Raw genomic sequence first — 20,965 nt, forward strand, 5'->3', positions numbered from 1 at the left:
CAAAATCATTCTTTATAAAGATAAAACTCAATGTAGTGTTACTTTTGGAGGAAAGATGGGGATTATCGTTAGGGTAGAGCATATAGAGTTTCTGGAGTGCCTGGAAAAGCTCTTTCTTGATCTGGATAGTGGTTACAAGGGTGTTTACCTTATTATAATTAATGAAGTTATAATTTATTTTGTGTGGTTTTCTGTATTTGTATATAGTAGAAACAAAAGATTAGAAGAGAATGAAGGAGAATCCTATTAAGATATAAGTTTAATATAGAAGGTTAAGTGGCAAGAAAACAGAATGCAGAATTATATTTACTTTATGGTCCAATTTTTATGAACAACAGGGGAGGGGGCATATATACCCTCTGAGCAGACAGGGAAAATTGCTTGCTAGAGGAGAAACCTAATAAAGTATATATGTATGTATGTATGTATACACACACACACGTAAATACAGTTTTACTTTGAAATTATCTCAAGTTCACAGAAGAGTTCCTTGTAAAATACAAAGAACTCTTGTACATCCTTGTCCCAGATTCATATTCAAATTCCTTTGGGCTCATTTGCTCACTTTCTCAATCTTGTAGTTTGTTGCAAATAGCATGTCCCTTTACCTGTGAAAGCATTTCCAAGTATTTCCTAAAAACAAGGAGATATATGCGTATTTAATTTTTTAATATGGACACATACAATTATTATCCTTGAAAACAGAGGGATTTTATGTCAAATTAGATAAAGTATGTGAAAATGCTGTTTTATGCTTCAAAGAATCATTAAAAAATATATCTTTGTCTACTTGATATCCCTAAAGGTAATTAATCGGTCACCTCTATCTAAGTTTAAAGAAATTTGCCATTATCAAAGTATATCCTCAGATAACACAAAATGAAGAAACAGTCAATAATTACAATCATTTTCAGTATTTGCTCTAAGCTTGCTTATGGTCTAATCTGCTAAATTCTTAATTACTCATTAATATTAGGGAAACTAAACATAAAGGTCTAGAGGGTGGCAGAAATATGACGAATGCTCCCCTACCTATCAAACCAGATAGGTATGAGAAAAATTGCGAGAAATTAACGGGAGCACCTGGTCTGGTTTATTTGTTTTCTTTTTTAGGTGGTGCTCAAACCCAATGAAAGTTATGTACCGAGGAATATAAGTAAATAAAAACTAATTTCCTCCAAAACAGCAAAGACTTCGTTTGGCAGATTTTAAGACACATAATTTGTGAACCCTATCAGCTTTGTATAAAGAATGAAACTTCTTTAGATAGTGCGTAGATTGAAAATCCCCATAGTGCTTTTCAAGATTCTGACATATCTGGGTTTGGTCTATTTTTGTGCAGAATGAGAGTCTCTTGCCAGAAAATATAGGGCCTGTTTCCATACTTTGCACTAAACGAAGCTGCTTTGGACACTGGAAATATTTGACAGGCCAGTCACTTCCATAGCACGAGAATAAAAATGCTATTTCTCAAATGCCTCTGCTTAGAAGCGTTGCACGGGGGATCCCTGGGTGGCGCAGCGGTTTGGCGCCTGCCTTCGGCCCAGGGCGCGATCCTGGAGACCTGGGATCGAATCCCACGTCGGGCTCCCGGTGCATGGAGCCTGATTCTCCCTCTGCCTGTGTCTCTGCCTCTCTCGCGCGCTCTCTCTCTCTCTCTCTCTCTCTCTCTCTCTGTGTGACTATCATAAATAAATAAAAAATAAAAAAATAAAAAAAAAAAGAAGCGTTGCACGGAAATACCCCAACTCTGTCGGTGGACTGCTGACCCTGTTCCCCAGGTGTGCGTGGGTCAGCAAGGGAAGGAGCGCCTGGCTGGGCAGGCCCTGGTGGAGACTTCCGAGCCCCACGCTTCCTCCACTGGGAAAATAACGCTCCTTTTATTCTTTAAAATTGAACCGACGGTGTGAGGTCACAAACGAGATGCAGTTCCACTGTGGATGGTAGCGCAGAGGGGATAAGATGCTTTGGGGTTCAGCGCGTCTTTCGGGGGGCAAGGGTGGAGGGTGCGGCTTGGAGCTGCTCCTCGGGCGGGGGCGGGGGGGCGGGGAGGAGGATCACGGACCTGGGTCTGCCCACAGGTGAGCGAGATGGAGGTGAACGGGCAGTTTGAGTCGGTGTGCGAGTCGGTGTTCAGCGAGCTGGAGTCGCAGGCGGTGGAAGCGCTGGACCTGCCCATGCCCGGCTGCTTCCGCATGCGGAGCCACAGCTACGTGCGGGCCATCGAGAAGGGCTGCTCCCAGGACGACGAGTGCGTGTCCCTGAGGTCCTCCTCGCCGCCGCGCACCACCACCACCGTGAGGACCATTCAGAGCAGCACCGGTGAGTGAGCGCCCCCCCCAACCCCCCCACCCCACCCCGCGACCGCAGCCGGGGCCACCGCAGGCCTGGCTCGGCTGTCCCAGAAGGCTGCACACGGTGTCCTCGCTGTCCCCGGGCAGTCGCCAGTAACGAAATACCCCCTGTGCCCTACAGAGCACGGTTTTGCCTCCGTCCCCAGGCTTGGGCGGCCTTCACAGTCCTCTCTGCCTCCACCTCTGGCATCAACAGAGAAACTTCAACTGCAGATCCAGAAGGGACAGCGCCAAGGGGGCAGGTGGGGTCTCCCCAAGATCCCCACACAGCTGTCCCAGCAGCCAGCAGACACATCCCACCAACTCCTGCTGGCCACAGTCAGGCTCGGACCTTTAGGGGTGACCCTTAAGCAAATCGGTTCCCCCCCATTGCTGAGCATCCCACAGTTAGAATGCCTTTTTTTTTTTTATTGCAAGATATCCACAAAATGACTACCCCCCCCAAAGACCTGAAATATCACTAAGAAAATAAGGAAGAAACAGATGATCCAGATATATTAGTTGAACATCTAATGAGTTTTCTTTCATTATAATGAAGACAGATTTCAGTATTTTAAAACCTTTTGTCATATGTATACATCACTTCCTTTTCCTTCTAACGTACACTTCAGTTGATGCAGTTGAACTGTATTTTTTATCAGATTTTAAGCAGAGAGACACAGAAGAGTTTTACTGGTTTCCATGACACCGAAACCTGCATAGAAATATAGCTATGGGTTATCTATGCCAACGTGTGTGTGTGTTGGAGGTTTTTTATAATATTTGGGTCCAAGAAGAGAACCCCCTCCATCTTAACTAGGCTTAACTATATGATTGAATTCAATGTAACTCCAATACAGAGTAGTTCTACAGGAAGATATCAAACCTAGAGTCATGGTAAATAATAATGAATAAATTACAAGGCAAAGCTTGTGCCAGACTATTGCAGCATTTAATTTTAATTCTAAGTGCATCAAATGCCAGTAATTATCATTCAGAACTTTTGCAGGCTTGGGGAGTAATAGGTCCTCAAACCTGAGTTAAAACCCTACTAACTAGAGATGCGGAGTTGAGGTAGCAATGTGTAAGAAACCATTAGAGGTTAAACGCGGAGAGTTCATTCTTGACCAACACAAGCTAAGATATCAGGATCAAAGAAAGGGATGCTTCCAGAGAGTGCACAGACTCCAAGGCTCTACAGGGAGCCAGCAACTCTGTCCTCAGCTGGCTGGCTCCAGCCAAATGGTAGATGTACATTCTTGCTCATCAGGAAATTCTACAAGAACAGCCACAGATGAGGTTAACAAATAAGGTTGACTTACAAAATGAAAAAAAAAAAAAAATTTCAATCATCCATGGGCATATTTCTGTGTTGTGTTTATGTTCATGCAGTAACTGTAATTTGAAGATCTGCCCTGTGCCTATAGCGTATCACTGTCTCTTCTTGTCCCATTTTCACCCCCACCCTACGCTTTCCCACCATCTAGTCTACTGCTCGCTCTAACAGTCTCGCCGCCTGCCAGCTGTTCTCCTGTGCTGAAATCGCTCGTTAAATACACAGTATGCACCTCCTTGCCCAGAAGTGCCAGGGGAAGGAAAAGAGCCACCGGCTGTCTCCTTCCCCCTGGAGGAGCAGTGCCGTGGATAAAGCGGCAAGAAACTCCAGGACAGCTTTTTTTTCTGCCCCCCTCTCAGAGGATTTGTGGCTTTGTCCTTTGAGAGACAATTTGCTTACACCTCCTACTGTCAGTTCTTGTGCTGTGCTCTTCACCCCACATGCCAGGACATCTGGCTTTTCTGAGACCTTTCCCAGATACTTGGGAGATTCCTGGAGTTCCAACAATAGGGTTGCTGGATCACATCCAGGGTTACATTTGAATTTCAGATAGTGAATAATTGTGTAGTGTATATCTCAAAGTTGCACGTGGCATACTTATACTATAAAACTATTTGTGATTTGCTGAATCTGACAAGCCTATCAGAGAAGATGAGTAGAATCTGGGAGGGTGTTGCTCCTTTTAGAATATAAATTGATTGGTAGGTCTCTAGCTGGGGACCCTATGAGGAGAACACCCAAAAACAGAGAGGGATAAATGAAAATATCAGAGGTGATTGCATCGCTTCTTCTGGGGTTCTGTGTGTCTCATCCTAAGAACTGGGCTACATCCGGCTGCCTGCAGCTCTGAGGGTGGGAAGGCTCCATGCTTGGCCACAGCTGCAGAGGGGCAGGGGCAGGAAGACATGACATGCCCCTGGGAGTGGTAAAGCATAAAATACCAGATTTTTGCACAAGGCAGCTGATGACTTCACCCTTCATCAAACTAAACATTATGATAGATGATCTTTACAGTCATGGAAAAATTAACAAATTAAGGACTAAAACATTGTACTAGCTTCTAAGTAGGCCCATCAGACATTTTACGAATCTGGCCTTAAGGATTCTAATGTCACTGTTCAGTTTTTCTATGCCATAAATTTGTTCTTTTAAAAAAATCATTATTTGGGGATCCCTGGGTGGCGCAGCGGTTTGGCGCCTGCCTTTGGCCCAGGGCGCGATCCTGGAGACCCGGGATCGAATCCCACGTCGGGCTCCCGGTGCATGGAGCCTGCTTCTCCCTCTGCCTGTGTCTCTGCGCCTCTCTCTCTCTGTGACTATCATAAATAAAAATTTAAAAAAAAATCATTATTTTAGGATATAAATAAGGTTCTGTGCCATTCATTCTACCCCTCTCTCATTACTCCTGTGTCTCTTCTCTCTTTCACGCCCACACTTTTCCTTGCCTCTCACATGATCTCAGTACTAGCATATCAATTTTCTTCTTCTACTGCTTTCCTTATTACACTGAATCAAATATAATTTCCTGTAGAAAACACGGAAAAATCTACTTTCTCATAAAACCTACTAATTTTTGAAAGAATGTGCTCATTTGTGGAAATCAGGAAATTACTTTGCTCTAATTTTAACCATTTCCCCCATGCACACAGGTCAAATTTACATCCGTGTTCAGTAGGACATGACGTAGATTTCTCCTTTTGCTTCTCTTCCTTTGCTCATTATTCTTGGATACTCACAACAGATTCTATTTTTCCTAAACTTCCCTTTGCTTGAATAAAGTTCTTCTGTTTTGTCAACTGCAGTTATTAGCTGTAAATTTTCCCCCACAACAACGCACATGCTGAGTCTTTGATTTCTGTGTCGGCCCATTCTAATTGTTCAAATTGTCAAAATATATTAGCTTTTCTCTTCTAGCCATGTCTATTCTTCATATTAGCAAAATTAAATCATAGACAAAAATCCACAAAAATATCTGCCACCATGTGAGAGTGTCACGAGGATGCGCTCAGCCAAAAGTGGCCCCAAGGACCCCCTAAACAGTGTGAGGAAGAATGGCAACTCATCCCAGCAGATCAGGGCCAATTAGGAACAGAGTTATAGAGTGACTTATAGCTACACTTCTTTTAGGTTCTTTTGGTTTATTAACGTTTTGGCCTATGTAACTATGATAGAATCTTATATTCTTTCAGCCTGTCATCCGCTTCAAGCACTCAGATATCTCTCCATCTAATAAATTCAACAAGCTTTTATATAAACCGCTGTACCCAGGACTATTAGACTAGGATTAGAGCTACTGTAAGGAAGTGCAGCTTAATGGTGGAGCAATTAACCTCAGGACTGTGGGAAAACAAGCAACCTTACCTCAGTTGCCTGAATATTTTAGGTAAAGGTAGAACTAGATGCTGGAAATATAGTCGAACATTCACTTCAGAATATTGTATTAAACTTGCTTCATGTGGAATATAACAAGTCAATTGTATGTGTTAAGAATTTTTCTTGTTGCTTCCTACACTGAGCTTCTACCATCTATCAAAAGCATTAGGACATTGTAGCAAAGACAGACAGACTTGTATCTGGTGAACAAGCAAAAATATTGTATGATAATCATCAGTAGATACAGACACACACTTGGTCAGAAAGGACAAAAAAATAAGCTGTTTGTAGTGGTTACCCAGCAAGTAGTAGGTGAAAGAATCAGGTAGAAGGGACAGAGGGAAATTTTTAAATAGGCATTACTTTTTGTGATTTTAAAAGCCAATATAATATTTGATTAAAAATTATACTGTGATATAAATCAGCAAACTATCATGATATGGAATTCTGGGGGGGGGGGGGTTCCAGAAAAGCATTTTTTTTTTCAATTAGAAGCTTTTCAAAGAAGCTTTAGGTAGCAATAGCACAATTTTTATAAAGAGGTTGATTTGCCACCTAGTGCCTCTTAACGTTTGGCGTTATTTGCTCTACTCTTTTTTTTTATTAGGGAAAGCCTTAAAAGTTAGTGGAGTTGAACTGATTTCCTTTCCTGCAAGAAGCTCCCAGAAAGGTCAGCAAGACCTTCCTTTGCTCATTATTCTTGGATACTCACAACAGATTCTATTTTTCCTAAACTTCCTGGAAGTTAGGATAAAGCATTTTCCCGGGCCAGCAGCCAGTGTCCTCCAGCCAGGGAGTCAGTGCAGTGTGCCCTCCTGGGTGTGGCTTGAGGCCACAGTAACACCAATATTTATACTTTTTTTTAATGAGATCATATTTTCCCTTAAATTGACACATTCTCTTCCATAATCCTACTTCACAGTCTATCATTGCTGCCAGTTCTGACCCACCTACTCAAGTTCTTGCTCAGTTCAGCAAAAGCAGGTACCCTTTGATCAGCTGAGGTCCAAGATCACCTTCCAAGAGTTTTCCCACTTGCTTGAGTCTTCACCCCCAAACAGCCATCCCACCCAGGATACCAAAGCTACTTTCATGCGCCCTACCCTTGTACACCTTCGTTCCCATACATTCTTCTCCCCACCCACCCCCAACAACAACAAAAATCCTTAATGCGCAAGATCTTGAACAGAATGACATTAAGGCAATAATTTGTATTTGCAACACACATAGTAGGCATTCAATAATGGAGGAAGAAGGGGTAGAGAAGGTGCAAAAAAATACTGGTTTTTATCGCAGTATAATTGACATATTACATTGTGTAAGTTTAAGATGAGCTACCTGTTGATTTGATACATTTATATATACTGCAATATGATTACCACAGCATTAGCTAACATCTCCATCAAATCACATCATTATCATTTATCTTTTGTGGCAAGAAGATTTGAGATCTAGTCCTTCAACAACTTCGAAGTATATAATACAGCATTGTTGACTATAATCACTGTGCATCAGATCTCCACAACTTATCTTCTAACTGCAAATTTGTGCTTTTGACCAACATCTCAATTCCCCCACCCCCTAGCCCCATAATCACTATTCTACAGTTTCTACTAGTTCAGTTTTTTTTTTTCTGATTCCACTTATAAATGACATCATGCAGTATTTGTCCTTATGTGATGTATTTCCCTCAGCATAATGCCCTCAGGGTTCCATCCATGTTGTCACAAATGGCAGGATTTCCTTCTTTCTTGTAGCTGAATAATATTTTACTATATATATAAACCACATCCTCATTCATCCATTGATGGACTTAGGTTGTTTCCATATCTTGGCTATTGTTAATAACAAATAGCAGAAAAATACTTAGAGACCTCACAAACTGCATGTTTGGTGATTGGATAATCAAGGTAACTTTCCTTGGGAAATAGCATTGCTATTAAGACAAATTGAATCATAAAATATTAACAGAAGAAACTTCTACATCATCTAGTCTAGGGATCTGCAAACTACAATCTACGAGCCAAATCCAACCCCTCTGCCTATTTTTATAAAATTTTATTGGCACAAAGCCACACTTATTTGTTTACTTATTTTCTGTTGCTGCTTTCACTCATTAATAGTAGAGTTAAGTAATTGTTGCAGAGAGACTGTAAGGCCCAGAAAGCCAAAAATATTTACTGAGTCTTTACTGGAAAAGGGTACCACCCTTGATCTAATCCATTGACCCCTTTTTAACATAAGAAAACTAAGGTGGGCTTCTGACTAGAGGCAAAGTCAGAATAAAACCCCCTGGTCTCCCAGCCATAGCCCTTTACTTGTTTGGATCCCAGCTCTTTAAGTTCTTCATTGCTTGATTATAAAGTTAATCCGAACTCATTTTCTTTATGTGTAAAATGAAATTATAGTGCTGTTTCTCTTGCCAGTTTTAATGACCACTTTTGGAGCATCCTTAGGGTTCAGAGAAAGCATACTTCTTTCTACAAGGCACTAATTCAATTAATAGGTTGTATTTATAAAGCAATGAAGGGAAGATTCAGAAATCCAAGGGGGCAGACAGCAGCCAGAAGTGTTTTAAACAAAGAGCCCTTCTTTTCTATTCAAGATAAGATCAAGTAATAAATATTCAAACATAGCCTGGACTGGTTTCTTGTTCCTCTGCTAATGAGGTTCCCTTTCTTGAATTTCTCCAACCATCCAAGTAAAAATGGAGACCATCCACTTCCTCCATCTGAAGAGGCAGTAAATAAATAAATAAGATTTATTATGGCACCACCTTATGCCTCTTATGAGGTAACTTGTCTGGTTTTTATATTTGAGAAAACTGAGAGTGGTAACCTTTGGAAGAATTTTGACTATAACTTTTCCTTTCTTCTATGGGACACTTGAATTGGAATTCCTCTGTATTCCCGTAGAAACATTATGAAGTCATAAGATGCAAAAGTCTTATTAGATAGAGAAAGAAGTCTGAAAAACTTCTTATACTTTCATCTCCTCCAGCTGTTTTGCTGTGTATAAATCACCTCTCAGGAATAGAGTGCCAAGCTTCAAGGTGCCATGCTCTGTAGATAGTTCTAAAGTCCACCTTTGCTCATATAGAGGGTTGTCACATGGCCAATAGTGAAGGGGCTCCAAGATCTTCTGGCCTTTATGGTTAATGTGAGGTTCAAATCAATAAGGAAGTAATAAATCAATAAGGATGATTATGAAATCATCAATAAGGAAGTATTATGTAAATTACACATTAAAATGTCTCTATCCTGGCTTTGATTTTAGAGGTCTCAATCTGGCTTACTTTATTAACAATGAAAATGGCTAACCTTTTAGCATTTACTATTTGACAAGCATTTTGAACCAGCTGCATAGACGGTCTTGTGTAATCCTAATGAATATTCTAGGACATGTATGTAATATATCATTCTCAACATACAAAAAAATTAAGGCCTATGGAGTTTACACAACTTATGCAAGGCCCTACTGCTAGTAAATTACAGAGCAGACTCTTAACTTCTCCTTACTCATCATTGAATGCTTAGTATAGTATACCTTGAAATAGTTTAATACAAATCTGTCTGTAATATAGAAGCTCTTTTCTTTCATTCTTTCTTCCCACAAATTTTCACTTAGCTGCTGCCATGTTTGAAACCTGTGTTTTCCTTTTTTTAAAAAAAGAAATGTTTTATTCACATATTATTGACATGATGTTCATGTTGGTTTGTCTAAATGTGAAACATTGGTTTAAACTTAAATATGTAAAAAAAAAAAAAAAGGGAGAGTTGGTTCAAGATGACAGGAGAGGAAGATACTGATTTCATCTCCTCCCATGGACACAAGTGTACAAGTAAAGATGGAGAAATACCCTCTGGAAAAGCCCTGAAAACTACCTGAACAAGCTCCTCCACAAAGGATAAAAGGGCTATGTCAAGACCAATAGGAGAGATAGAGATGCAGTCCTGCCAAAAATCCCACCCCTGATACAGCAGTTTAGTTGGAAAGGGTCTCACAAACATCAAACTTCTTCCTGAGGAGCAAGGGGTTTGTGCCCCACATCAAGCATCCCAATCCTTGGGACCTGCACTGGAGAGATGATTCCCCCAAAAGTCTCATTTTGAATACCAATGAGGTGCATGTCCAGGAAATTCTTAGGCTGTAGGGAATGGAAACTCCACTCTTAAAGGGTTCACATGCAGACTCCTTCATCCCAGGATCCAGCAAAGAAGCAGCAGTTCATAAAGCACCTACACAATTAATAAAGGCAATGTATTTGCTATTCTTAAAGCACTTGCTAGAAAAAACAGGAGCCTGTTGGGACTCTCTCCAGGGACAGAGATGCTGGCAGGCACCGTTTTTGGTATTCTTCCTCTACCCTGTAACATGAGCACTGGCAGAGGCCATTTTTTACTCTCCTTTAGCCTGCTAGCCCTGACAGATGTGTTCTATCCTTGGATGCCACTCCATCATGACTACATCTAAGCCACCAGGTGGGAGCCCTGCCCCTGTACACTACTCCGTCATAGCCCCACCATAGTTGGTCAGTGCATGCGCTCCACACAGGGGACACTCCTTCAGCACCTGGCTCCAGTGGCCAAAGGGGATGGCATTTTGGGGCCCCATGGGTCTGAAATAAATGAAGAGACAGTTCTACACATGCTACTACCTCCAGGGCACTACACCAACAGTAGACTGAAACATACCCCCAGTCCTCCAGTGAAAAAGGCCTAGTTACTTGACTTGAAGCTTCAGCCTGACAGACAGGATTCTAGTTTACCACACATCTAGAAACTATGGAAGTGCTCTCAGAGAATGCCGACTGAGAAATACCATCTTTGAGCTCTCACTTGGCCCTGCTACAACTTGCTAGTACCTCCCAAAAAGAGCACATACACTTACTTAGAGTCCAGAATTTTCACTAAGGGGATACCTCCAGATCCCTGGGTCTAGAGGCCAGCAGGGTCTATGACTACTGTCCCGCAGGAGTCTGTATATTTGCCTACCTTAAAAATCTGATGTCTGATGGTCTACCTCCAATTAGCCTGAAACTATTTGCTGACTGAGATTCCATCCCTCTGGAACACTCATAGATCTTGGCACACCCTCCACAACTGGGATCTATCAAGAAAAAAGGCTGCTTAGACAATCACAAAGGTTCTAGAGACAGCCAAGAGTAGGGCAAGGTTATAGGATAAGGTTTATCTCCTACCTTATCGATACGATGATAGTAGGGGACTTTAATACCCCACTTACATCAATGGATAGATCATCCAAATAGAAAATTAATAAGGAAATACCAAAAAAACACATTAGACCACAGGGACTTCATACACAAGGCCACTCCTGTAAGACTGAGAGAGAGAGAGAGAGAGAGAGAGAACGTGAGCTGTTTCACCTAATACACAGTAGCAAACACAGAAATTCAAGCAAAATGAGACAGAGGAATATGTTCCAAATGAAAGAACAAGATAAAACCTGAGAAAAATATTAATGAAATGGAAGTAATTAATATTATCTAATAAAGAGTTCAGAATAATGTTCATAAAGATGCTCACCAAACTCAAGAATGGGTGAACACAACAAAGAGACAGAAAATATAAGAAAGTACTAAACAAGTTAGAGAACTAAAGAACACAATAACCAAATTGAAAAACATGCTAGAGAGTTTCAACAGCAGACTAGAATAAGCAGGAGACAGAATCTGCGAGCTAAAAGACAAGGCAGTGGGGGCAGCCCCAGTGGCTCAGTGGTTTAGCACTGCCTTCAGCCCAAGGTGTGATCCTGGAGACCCAGGATCAAATCGCGCATTTGGCTCCCTGCATGGAGCTTGCTTCTCCCTCTGCCTGTGTCTCTGCCCCCCCCCTCTCTCTCTGTGTGTCTCATGAATAAATAAATAAAATCTTTAAAAAATTTTTTTAAAAATAAAAGACAAGGCAGTGGAACTCACCCAAACAGAATAGTAAAAAGAAGAAACATACCAAAAGGTCAAGACAGCTTAAGATCTATAGGTCAAGATCAAGTGGAATATTTGCATTATAGAGTTTTCATAAGGAGAAGAGAAAAGGGGGCAGAAAACTTATTTGAAGAAATAATGGTTGAAAATTTCCTTAACCTAGAGAAGGAAGCAGACATGTAGATTTAGGAAGCCTAAAAAGTTCTAACAAGATGAACCCAGAGAGACCTACACCAAGACACACTATAATTGTCAAGAGCTAAGGATAATAAGATGATCTTAAAAGCAGCAAGAGGAAAACAACTTGTTATATACAAGGAAACCCCCATTAAACTATCAGATTTCTCAAGAGAAACTTTGCAGGCCAGAAGAAGGTGACATAATATATTTAAAGTACTGAAAGGAAAAATACTTTCAACCAAAAATACTCAACCAAGCAAGGTTATCATTCAGAAGTAAAGGAAAGGGAACGAGCTTTCCAGACAAAAACAAACCAAAGCAGTTAATGATAAACTTTAAAAGGAGCTCTTTAAACTGAAAAGGAGGCACTAATTAGTTACAAGAAAAAAAAATATGAAAGTAAAAATCTCACTTGTAAAAGTAAATATATAGTAAAGGCAGTGAGTTAATCACTTATGAGCTAGTGTGAAGGTTATACGACAAATAGTAAAGGTAACTGAAACTACAATAATTATCAAGGGGTACACAAAATAAAAAGATGTAAAATGTGATAGCAAAAACAAAATGTGAGAGAGGTAAATCTGCTGTCAACTTAAAATAAATTGTTTTCTATATAGGTTGTTGATATGGGCCTCATGGTAACCACAAGCAAAAATAGATAGCAAATAGAAGATAATGAGAAAAGAATCTAAGCATAATACTATAGAAAGTCATCAAACCACAAGAGAATAAACCAAGAGAAGAAAGGAACAGAGAACTACAAAACAGATTAAAAAAAAAAAACACACACAATTAAAATAGCAATAAGTACATACTTATCAATTATTACTTTAAGTGTAAATTGACTAAATTCTCCTGTTAGAAGACAGAGTGACTGAATGGATTAAAAACATGAGACCCATCTATGTGCTGCCTATAAGTGATTCAATTCAGACAGAGGAGACACACAAACTGAAACTGAAGGGATAGAAAAAGATATCTCAAGCGAATTGTAAAGAAAACAGAAGTAACTATACTGATATCAGAAGAAAATGGACTGTAACAAAAGACAAAAATGGGTATTACATAATGATAAAGGGGTCAATCCAACAAAAAGAATTCTTGTAAATATTTAAGAACCCATTACAGGATCACTTAAATACGTAAAGAAATACTAACAGACCATATTGGAGAAATAGACAACAATACGATGATAGTAGGGGACTTTAATACCCCACTTACATCAATGGATAGATCACCCAGATAGAAAATTAATAAGGAAACACCAAAAAAACACATTAGACCAAAGGGACTTCATAGATACATGCAGGGTTGCCTGGTGGCTCAGATAGTTAAGCATCTGCCTTTGGCCCAGGTCATGATCTCTGGGTTTTGGGATCAAGCCCCCCCAGTCAGGATCTCTGCTCAGCAGGGAATCTGCTTCTCCCTCTCCCTTTCCTCCGGCTCATGTGTATGCTGTGCACTTTCTCTCTCTGTAGCTTTCTGTCTCAAATAAATAAATAAAACATTCAAAAAAATAGATACATGCAGAACATTACATCCAAAAGCAGAATACATATTCTTCACAAAAACCCATGGAATATTTTCCAGGATAAATTAAATGTTAGGCCATAAAACAAGTCTCAAGAAATGCAGGAAGATTAAAATCCTATCAAGCATCTTTTTCAACTACAACAGTATAAAACTAAAAATCAATTACAAGAAAAACATGGAAAAATAAAAAATATGTGAAGATTTTTTTCAAAAATATGTGGAGATTAAAAAATTAAAAAATTAAAATTAAAAAATAAAAAATATGTGGAGATTAAACAACATATTACTGAACAAGAAATGGGTCAAAGAAATCAAAGAAGACATTTAAAAATACCTTGTAACAAATGAAAATAGAAATACAACATTCCAAAATCTATGGGGTATAGCAAAAGCAGTTTTAAGAGGCAAGTTCATAGTGATATAGGCCTACCTCAAGAAACAAGAAAAATCTCAAATAATTTCATTTTACACCTAAACAGAACTAGAAAAGCAAAGCCTAAAATTAGTAGAAGGAAGGGAATAATAACAATAATCAGAGTCTTTTCTCAAAAAAACAATAGGAAAAAAGAAAAATCAATGAAACTAAGAGCTGGTCCTTTGAAAATATTTTTTTTTAATCGAGAAGTCTTTAGCTAGATTAACTAAAAACAGAAGCAAGAAGGCTCAATTAAATAAAATCAGAAAGAAAAATTACAACTAATATCAAAGAAATACTAAGGATCATAAGAGACTGTAAACTAAATGATACACCAAACTGAATGATCTAAAAGAAGCAGATAAATTCCTAGAAATTTAGTGTTCCAGACTGAATCATGAGAAAATAGAAAATCTGATAGAGCAATTACTAATAAGGATATTAAATCCATAATCAAAAAAACTTTCAACAAATGAAAGTCCAGGACCAACAGTTTCACTGGTGAATTCTACTAAATATTCAAAGAAAATCTAATACCTATCCTTCTCAAACTCCTCTAAAAAACTGAAGAGAAAGCACGCCTTCCAAATTCATTCTAGGAGGCCAGTATCACCTTGATACCAAAACCAGGTAAGGACACCACAAAAAAAGAATACTATAGGCCAATACCCCTGATAAACATAAAGCAAAAATCCTCAACAAAATATTGGCAAACCAAATTCAACAGTATGATCAAATGGGATTTATTCCAGGGATGCAAAAATGGTTCAGCATCTGCAAGGCAATCATCAAGGTACACCACATTAACAAAATGAAGGACAAAAAATCGTATCTCAAAAAACGCAGAAAAAAGCATTTGACAAACTTCAACATTCATTTATGATTAAAAGAAAAAAACTGGGATCCCTGGGTGGCGCAGCGGTTTGGCGCCTGCCTTTGGCCCGGGGCGTGATCCTGGAGACCCGGGATCGAATCCCACATCGGGCTCCCGGTGCATGGAGCCTGCTTCTCCCTCTGCCTGTGTCTCTGCCTCTCTGTCTCTCTCTGTGTGACTATCATGAATAAATAAATAAAATCTTTAAAAAAAAATAAATAAATAAAATAATAAAAGAAAAAAACTTTCAACAAAGGGGATATAGAATGAACATACCTAAACATAATAAAGGGCATATATATATATATAGGACACCTGGGTGGCTCAGTGATTGAGCATCTGCTCTTGGTTCAGGGCATGATCCAGGAGTCCCAGAATCAAGTCCCACATCAGGTTCCCCACGAGGAGCCTGCTTCTCCTTCTGCCTATGTCTCTGCCTCTCTCTGTGTCTCTCTCATGAATAAAATAAATAAGATCTTTTAAAAAAATAAAAATAAAAAATAAAGGCCATATATGACAAGCCTATAGCTAACATCATACTCAGTGGGGAAAAGCTGAAACTTTTCCCTTAAGATCAGGAACTCATGCCACTTTTATTCAACATTAGAAGTCCTAGCCCAAGCAATTAAGCAGGGAGAGAAAAAGGCATCTATACTGGAAAGAAAGAAATAAAATTGTCACTATTTGCAGATAACGTGATTTTACATATAGAAAAGTAGTCCTACTAAAGGGCAGCCCCGGTGGCACAGCGGTTTAGCGCCACCTGCAGCCCAGAGCGTGATCCTGGAGACCCTGGATCGAGTCCCATCTCTCTGCATTAAGCCTGCTTCTCCCTCTGCCTATCTGCCTCTGTGTGTGTGTGTGTGTGTGTGTGTGTGTGTGTGTGTGTGTGTGTGTCTATGAATAAATAAATAAAATCTTTAAAAAAAAAGAAAAGAAAAGAAAGTCCTAAAGACTCCACCAAAAAATGAATAAATGAATCCAGTATTTTTTACAGAAATTAATATAAATAATAGGTTGCATTTGTATACACTAATAAAGTATCAAAGAGAAATTAACAATCCCCTTTATAATTACACCAAAATAAGTAAATAAAATATCTAGGAATAAAGTTAACCAAGGAGGTGAAAGACCTGGACTCTGAAAACTGTAAGACACTGATAAAAGCAATTGAAGAAGATACAAATAAATGAGAAGATATTCCATGCTCATGGATTAGAATTAATATTGCTAAAGTGTCCATATTACCCAAAGCATTCTATAAATTTAATGCTATCCCTATGGAAATTCCAAAGGCATTTTTCACAGAAACAATCCTAAAATTTGTATGGGACCACAAGAGATCCCAAAGAGCCAAAATAATCTTGAGAGAGAATAAAACTGAAGGCATCATGCTGCCTAATTTCAAACTGTACTACAAAGCTATAGTAACCAAACAGGACAGTATCAGCATAAAAACACACGCAAAGATCACTGGAATAAAAAGCACAGAAATAAGTCCACGCATATACAGTCAATTAATTTATTATATTTATATAATTCAACAAAGGAAGCAAGGATATACAGTGGGGAAAGGATAGACTCCAATAAATGGTGCTGGGAAAACTGGACAGCCACATGTAAAAAAATGAAACTGTACCACTATCTTATATCATATGCAAATATCAACTCAAAATGGATAAAGACTTGAATGCAAGATGAAAAACAATGAAACTCATAGAAGGTAAGCTCCCTGACCTTTGTCTTCTATCTTTTGGGATCTGACTCCAGAAGCAGTAACAACAAAAGCAAAAATTAACAAATGGGACTATCAAACTAACAAGTTTCTGCACAGCTAAGGAAATCATCAACAAAAAGGCAACCTTCCAAATGGAAGAAGAGATAGACAACCACATATCTAAATAAGGGGTTAATTTCCAAAATATATTTAAAAACTCATATAACTCAACAACAGAAAAAGGAAAAAAATCAAGTTTAAAAATAAACAAAGGATCTGAATAGACCTTATCCGAAAGAAGACTATACAGATGGCCAACAGATATATGAAAAAATGTTCACCATCACTGATCATCAGGGAAATGCAAATCAAAACCACAATTAGCTATCACCTCACACCTGTCAGAATGGCTATGATTAATAAGACAAAAAACAAAAAACAAAACAAGCATTGCCAAAGATGTGGAAGAAAGGAACCCTCATGCACTGTTGGTGAGAAAGTAAATTGATGTAAATACCTTGGAAAATAGCAGAGGTTCCCCCAAAAAATAAAAATCGAACTATTCTATGATCCAGCAATTCCACTTCTAAGCATTTATCTGAAGAAAGCAAAAGTAATTTGAAAAGATAGATGCACCCCTCTGTTCATTGCATTAACAATGAACCATACGCACACACAAAATGAAATACTACTCAGCTATAAAAAAAATGAATTAAAGTTTTCCATTTGTAACAACATAGATGGACCTTGAGAGCATTATGCTAAGCAAAGTAAGTCAGAAAGAGAAAGACATATATGATTTCACCTATATCTGGAATAAAAAGAAAGGAAGGAAGGAAGGAAGGGAGGGAGGGAGGGAGGGAGGAAGAAAACTCAGATACAGAAAATAGATTGGTGTTTGACAGATGCTAGGAAGGTTGGTGCATCAATGAATGGGTGAAAGATAGCAACAGGTACAAGCTCCCAGTTGTAAGTCAGGATATAATGTAGACCATGGAGACTATAGTCAACAATACTGTATTGCAAATTTGAAAGTTGCTAAGAAAATATATCTTGAACGTTCTCATCACAAGACAAAAATGTAAAAGAAGGGGCAATTAAAATGGATAGAGGGTCACCTGGGTGGCTCAATTTGTTAAGCATCCAACTCATGCTTTCAGCTCAGGTCATGATCTCAGGGTCATGAGATGGAGCCTCATGTTGGGCTGGGTGTGAAGCCTGCTTAAGATTCTCCTTCTCCCTCTGCCCCTCCCCTCTGCCCTCTCTAAAAATGAATGAATGAATGAATGAATGAAATGGGTAAATAAAAAGCCTAAGCAAAATACTCTGGGTTGAAAGTTCCATATTATGCCTTGTCATTTTGACATTATGACAGATTCAAAAGATCAAATATTCAATCCCTTGATCTAGTTAATAGTGTTGTCAGACAGCACTGCATGGAAAAAAGAACTTTGACCAACTCATATAAACTGCTCATGCAAACTGAGTAGGTGGCAAATTCTGTGTTGAGGCTGATGAAATGAGCAGAGTTTAAGCTAAGCAAAAAAATACTGCAATATTATATGTCAATTTTATCTCAGTAAACCTGGACAGAAGCACTACAATAATGTAATCCTGATCTGACTGGTCTTTTGAATGAATTGTGAGCATTCATAACTCACAAAGGTCAATCAGAAAACACAATTTAGAAAATCAGATTCATCTAAATGGAATATTAAATGGAAAATTTCTCAAAAAAATTAATGACATGACAATACGGAAACTAAAAATTCACTTCTTTATGATACCACCACGGACATTGTTTTGTAACTAAAGAAACTGACACGTTTCGGACTTTATAATAGTCCAGAGATTTCTGATCCAATTCACATTAAACTTTAACAAATATAGCAAAGTAATAGCAATTGAAAACGATATCGTAATTAATGCTGACAGTCTGATGACCCTGCACAGTCACTTTTGCGGCAGCATTTTTTAGCTCCAGGTGATAAATCTAAGAGCAGAGGTTTTATGTTTGTCTATTACTCTTGCTACTAATGTTCAGTCAAGCTTTCAGTACAATTTGTAAATGCTGCCAAGTGTTTTTATTTAGAAATAGAACAAAATGAATAGCACCATGATTTTACTATATTGACAAATAATTTTATGTGCATTGTAGCAATGAGTCGATGTAACTATTAGCACTCTGAAAGCTTTCTTTGCCATCTGCTAGTGTCTTAATGACAGGCAAATTCTGCCAACATATAAGTAACTGGTAGAAAAAAGTAACACAAAAAAGAAAAATTATCAGAACTTTTGAGAATTCTAATAACCTTTAACTTACAGAAGAAAGGAACTAATCTATATTATATCTAAGAGTGTGAAAAACTTAAAATTTAGTTTTTAACCCTACGATATGTTATGGTTTTATGGTTTCAGGAGATACATAATATTATTAAAATTAACTTTGCTTAGCCAGTCTCATTCTTTAGAGGTGTATCCCTAGCAAGAGAGGTGATCAAGACAGAAATTTGTGAATTTCTGGATAGGATTGCCATCCTGTCTCTCTTAAAGGCCAACCTTGAATTTCTTTTCCAGCTGATATTCTTATTCTGGGACATCTTCTCTCCCACAATTTTAAATTTTAAGAAAAGTTGATGGGTCCATATCATCTACTGCTTTGCTTCTGAAAAACTTCTCTCTTTCAAAATGTTTATTATGGCCAGTCACAATGAGACAGTCTGTATTTCTTTCAAAGAGCTTCTTTCCATCAACATTTATTTTTAACTTTTTGAGATATAAATTTACAGGAAATTACAAAGATAGTACAAAGAGGTAGCTTATATACTCCTCACTCAGTTTCCCCAACAATATATAAAAACAATTAGATAACTGTAATACAATGTAAAACCCAGGAAATGGACATTGGCACAATATATACAGATAGTTCATATTTTATCATTAATAGAGTCCTGCAACCACTGTAATCAAGACACAGAACTATTCCACAACCACCAAGATCTACTATTGTCCATATTTTATCAGTTTGAGGTATAAGAACTTTCCTCCCTTCTAGTACCTTTGCTCTCTCCTATTTATAATACAATTTCCTTAGTTTCTCACATACATTGTGAGCCACATCTATTAATGCTATACACTCTATTTCAAACATTATTTAGGAAATTTTAGAAGGGAGAGAAGATCTATTGTAGCTATCCTATTTTTTGGCAAAGTGCCAAATTTGAGAAAACGTCAGACATCATTTATTACTTTTTTTTTTTCTACATCCCACTTCCTCTCTCCTATCCTTCTGGGACTCCAGTGGTACAATAGCCATGTCTCCAATGAGTGATTTGAGTGATAGAAGTGGGTGTGGGCAACCAGGTACTGTTACACGAGAACAATGTTTTTGTGTGACTCAACTTTTACAAGTGGGAAACAACCCAAAGTTACATTTAGTTGCTACATCCTGTATGCAGTGCCTCCTATCACTATCAGAGTCCGTTATCATCCTTCCTAATCCTGTCCAAGTATTATTTCTCACCATTCAGCAACTTATGGGCTAAATTATATACTCCTTTAAAATACCTGAATACTCAAAAACTCAACAATCTTGATTTAGGAAAGGAAAGAGACAAAGAATCCTCAAGGACATCTGTATCCATTTTCCTTCAAATAATCTAGGATGACTTCATTGGCATATCAAGTCACAGCTGAACTTTAATACAGCACAACTTGTCTTAAATAATGCTAATACCAGACATTCTATTTCTATAGCTTTATGGAATTCCCTTTGTGTTTGTCAGATGGTAGCCACATCAAGTTATACTGATAATGCATTTACAGTATTCCATTAGATAAAAAGAATGTTGGCGTAAATCCAGGTAAAATTGACACAAAGTAACTTTAAAAAAAAAAGGATTTATTTCTTTATCTTGAGAGAGAGAAAGAGTATGAGCAGGGAGGGGGGCAGAGGGAGAGAGAGAGAATCTCAAGCAGATTCCTGCTAAGCAGAGCCCAAGGCAGACTTAATCTCCCAACCACTGAGATCATGACCTGAGCCAAAATCAGAAGCTCAACTGACTGAGCCATCCAGGGGCCCCACAAAGTAACTTTCTTTTCACTTAAAAGTTAGTTACTTGAAACATTACTATCAGAAAAAGAAAGACACCCAAAGTCCTTAATATTTCTAAACTGCTTAAGTCAAAAAGAATAAAAGCTCTTGGCTTCAGCCTGTAGCTATCTTTAAGTCTCTACTACTCTTGTATCAGATCTGTTAGT

General features: G+C 38.4%; 1 protein-coding gene across 29 annotated transcripts in view; it reads left to right on the forward strand.

Moving 5' to 3' along the window:
• DLGAP1 (DLG associated protein 1) overlaps nt 1-20,965 on the forward strand; it is an 875,942-nt gene that overhangs the window by 691,036 nt on the left and 163,941 nt on the right. For all 29 annotated transcript variants that reach the window (XM_077900117.1, XM_077900118.1, XM_077900125.1 and 26 more), the window contains one exon: nt 2,082-2,322. In XM_077900117.1, the coding sequence (XP_077756243.1) occupies nt 2,082-2,322 (241 nt within the window). The remainder of the gene's footprint in view (nt 1-2,081; nt 2,323-20,965) is intronic.

The sequence above is a fragment of the Canis aureus genome, chromosome 6, assembly GCF_053574225.1.
Source record: "Canis aureus isolate CA01 chromosome 6, VMU_Caureus_v.1.0, whole genome shotgun sequence".
In the NCBI taxonomy this organism is placed as follows: domain Eukaryota; kingdom Metazoa; phylum Chordata; class Mammalia; order Carnivora; family Canidae; genus Canis; species Canis aureus.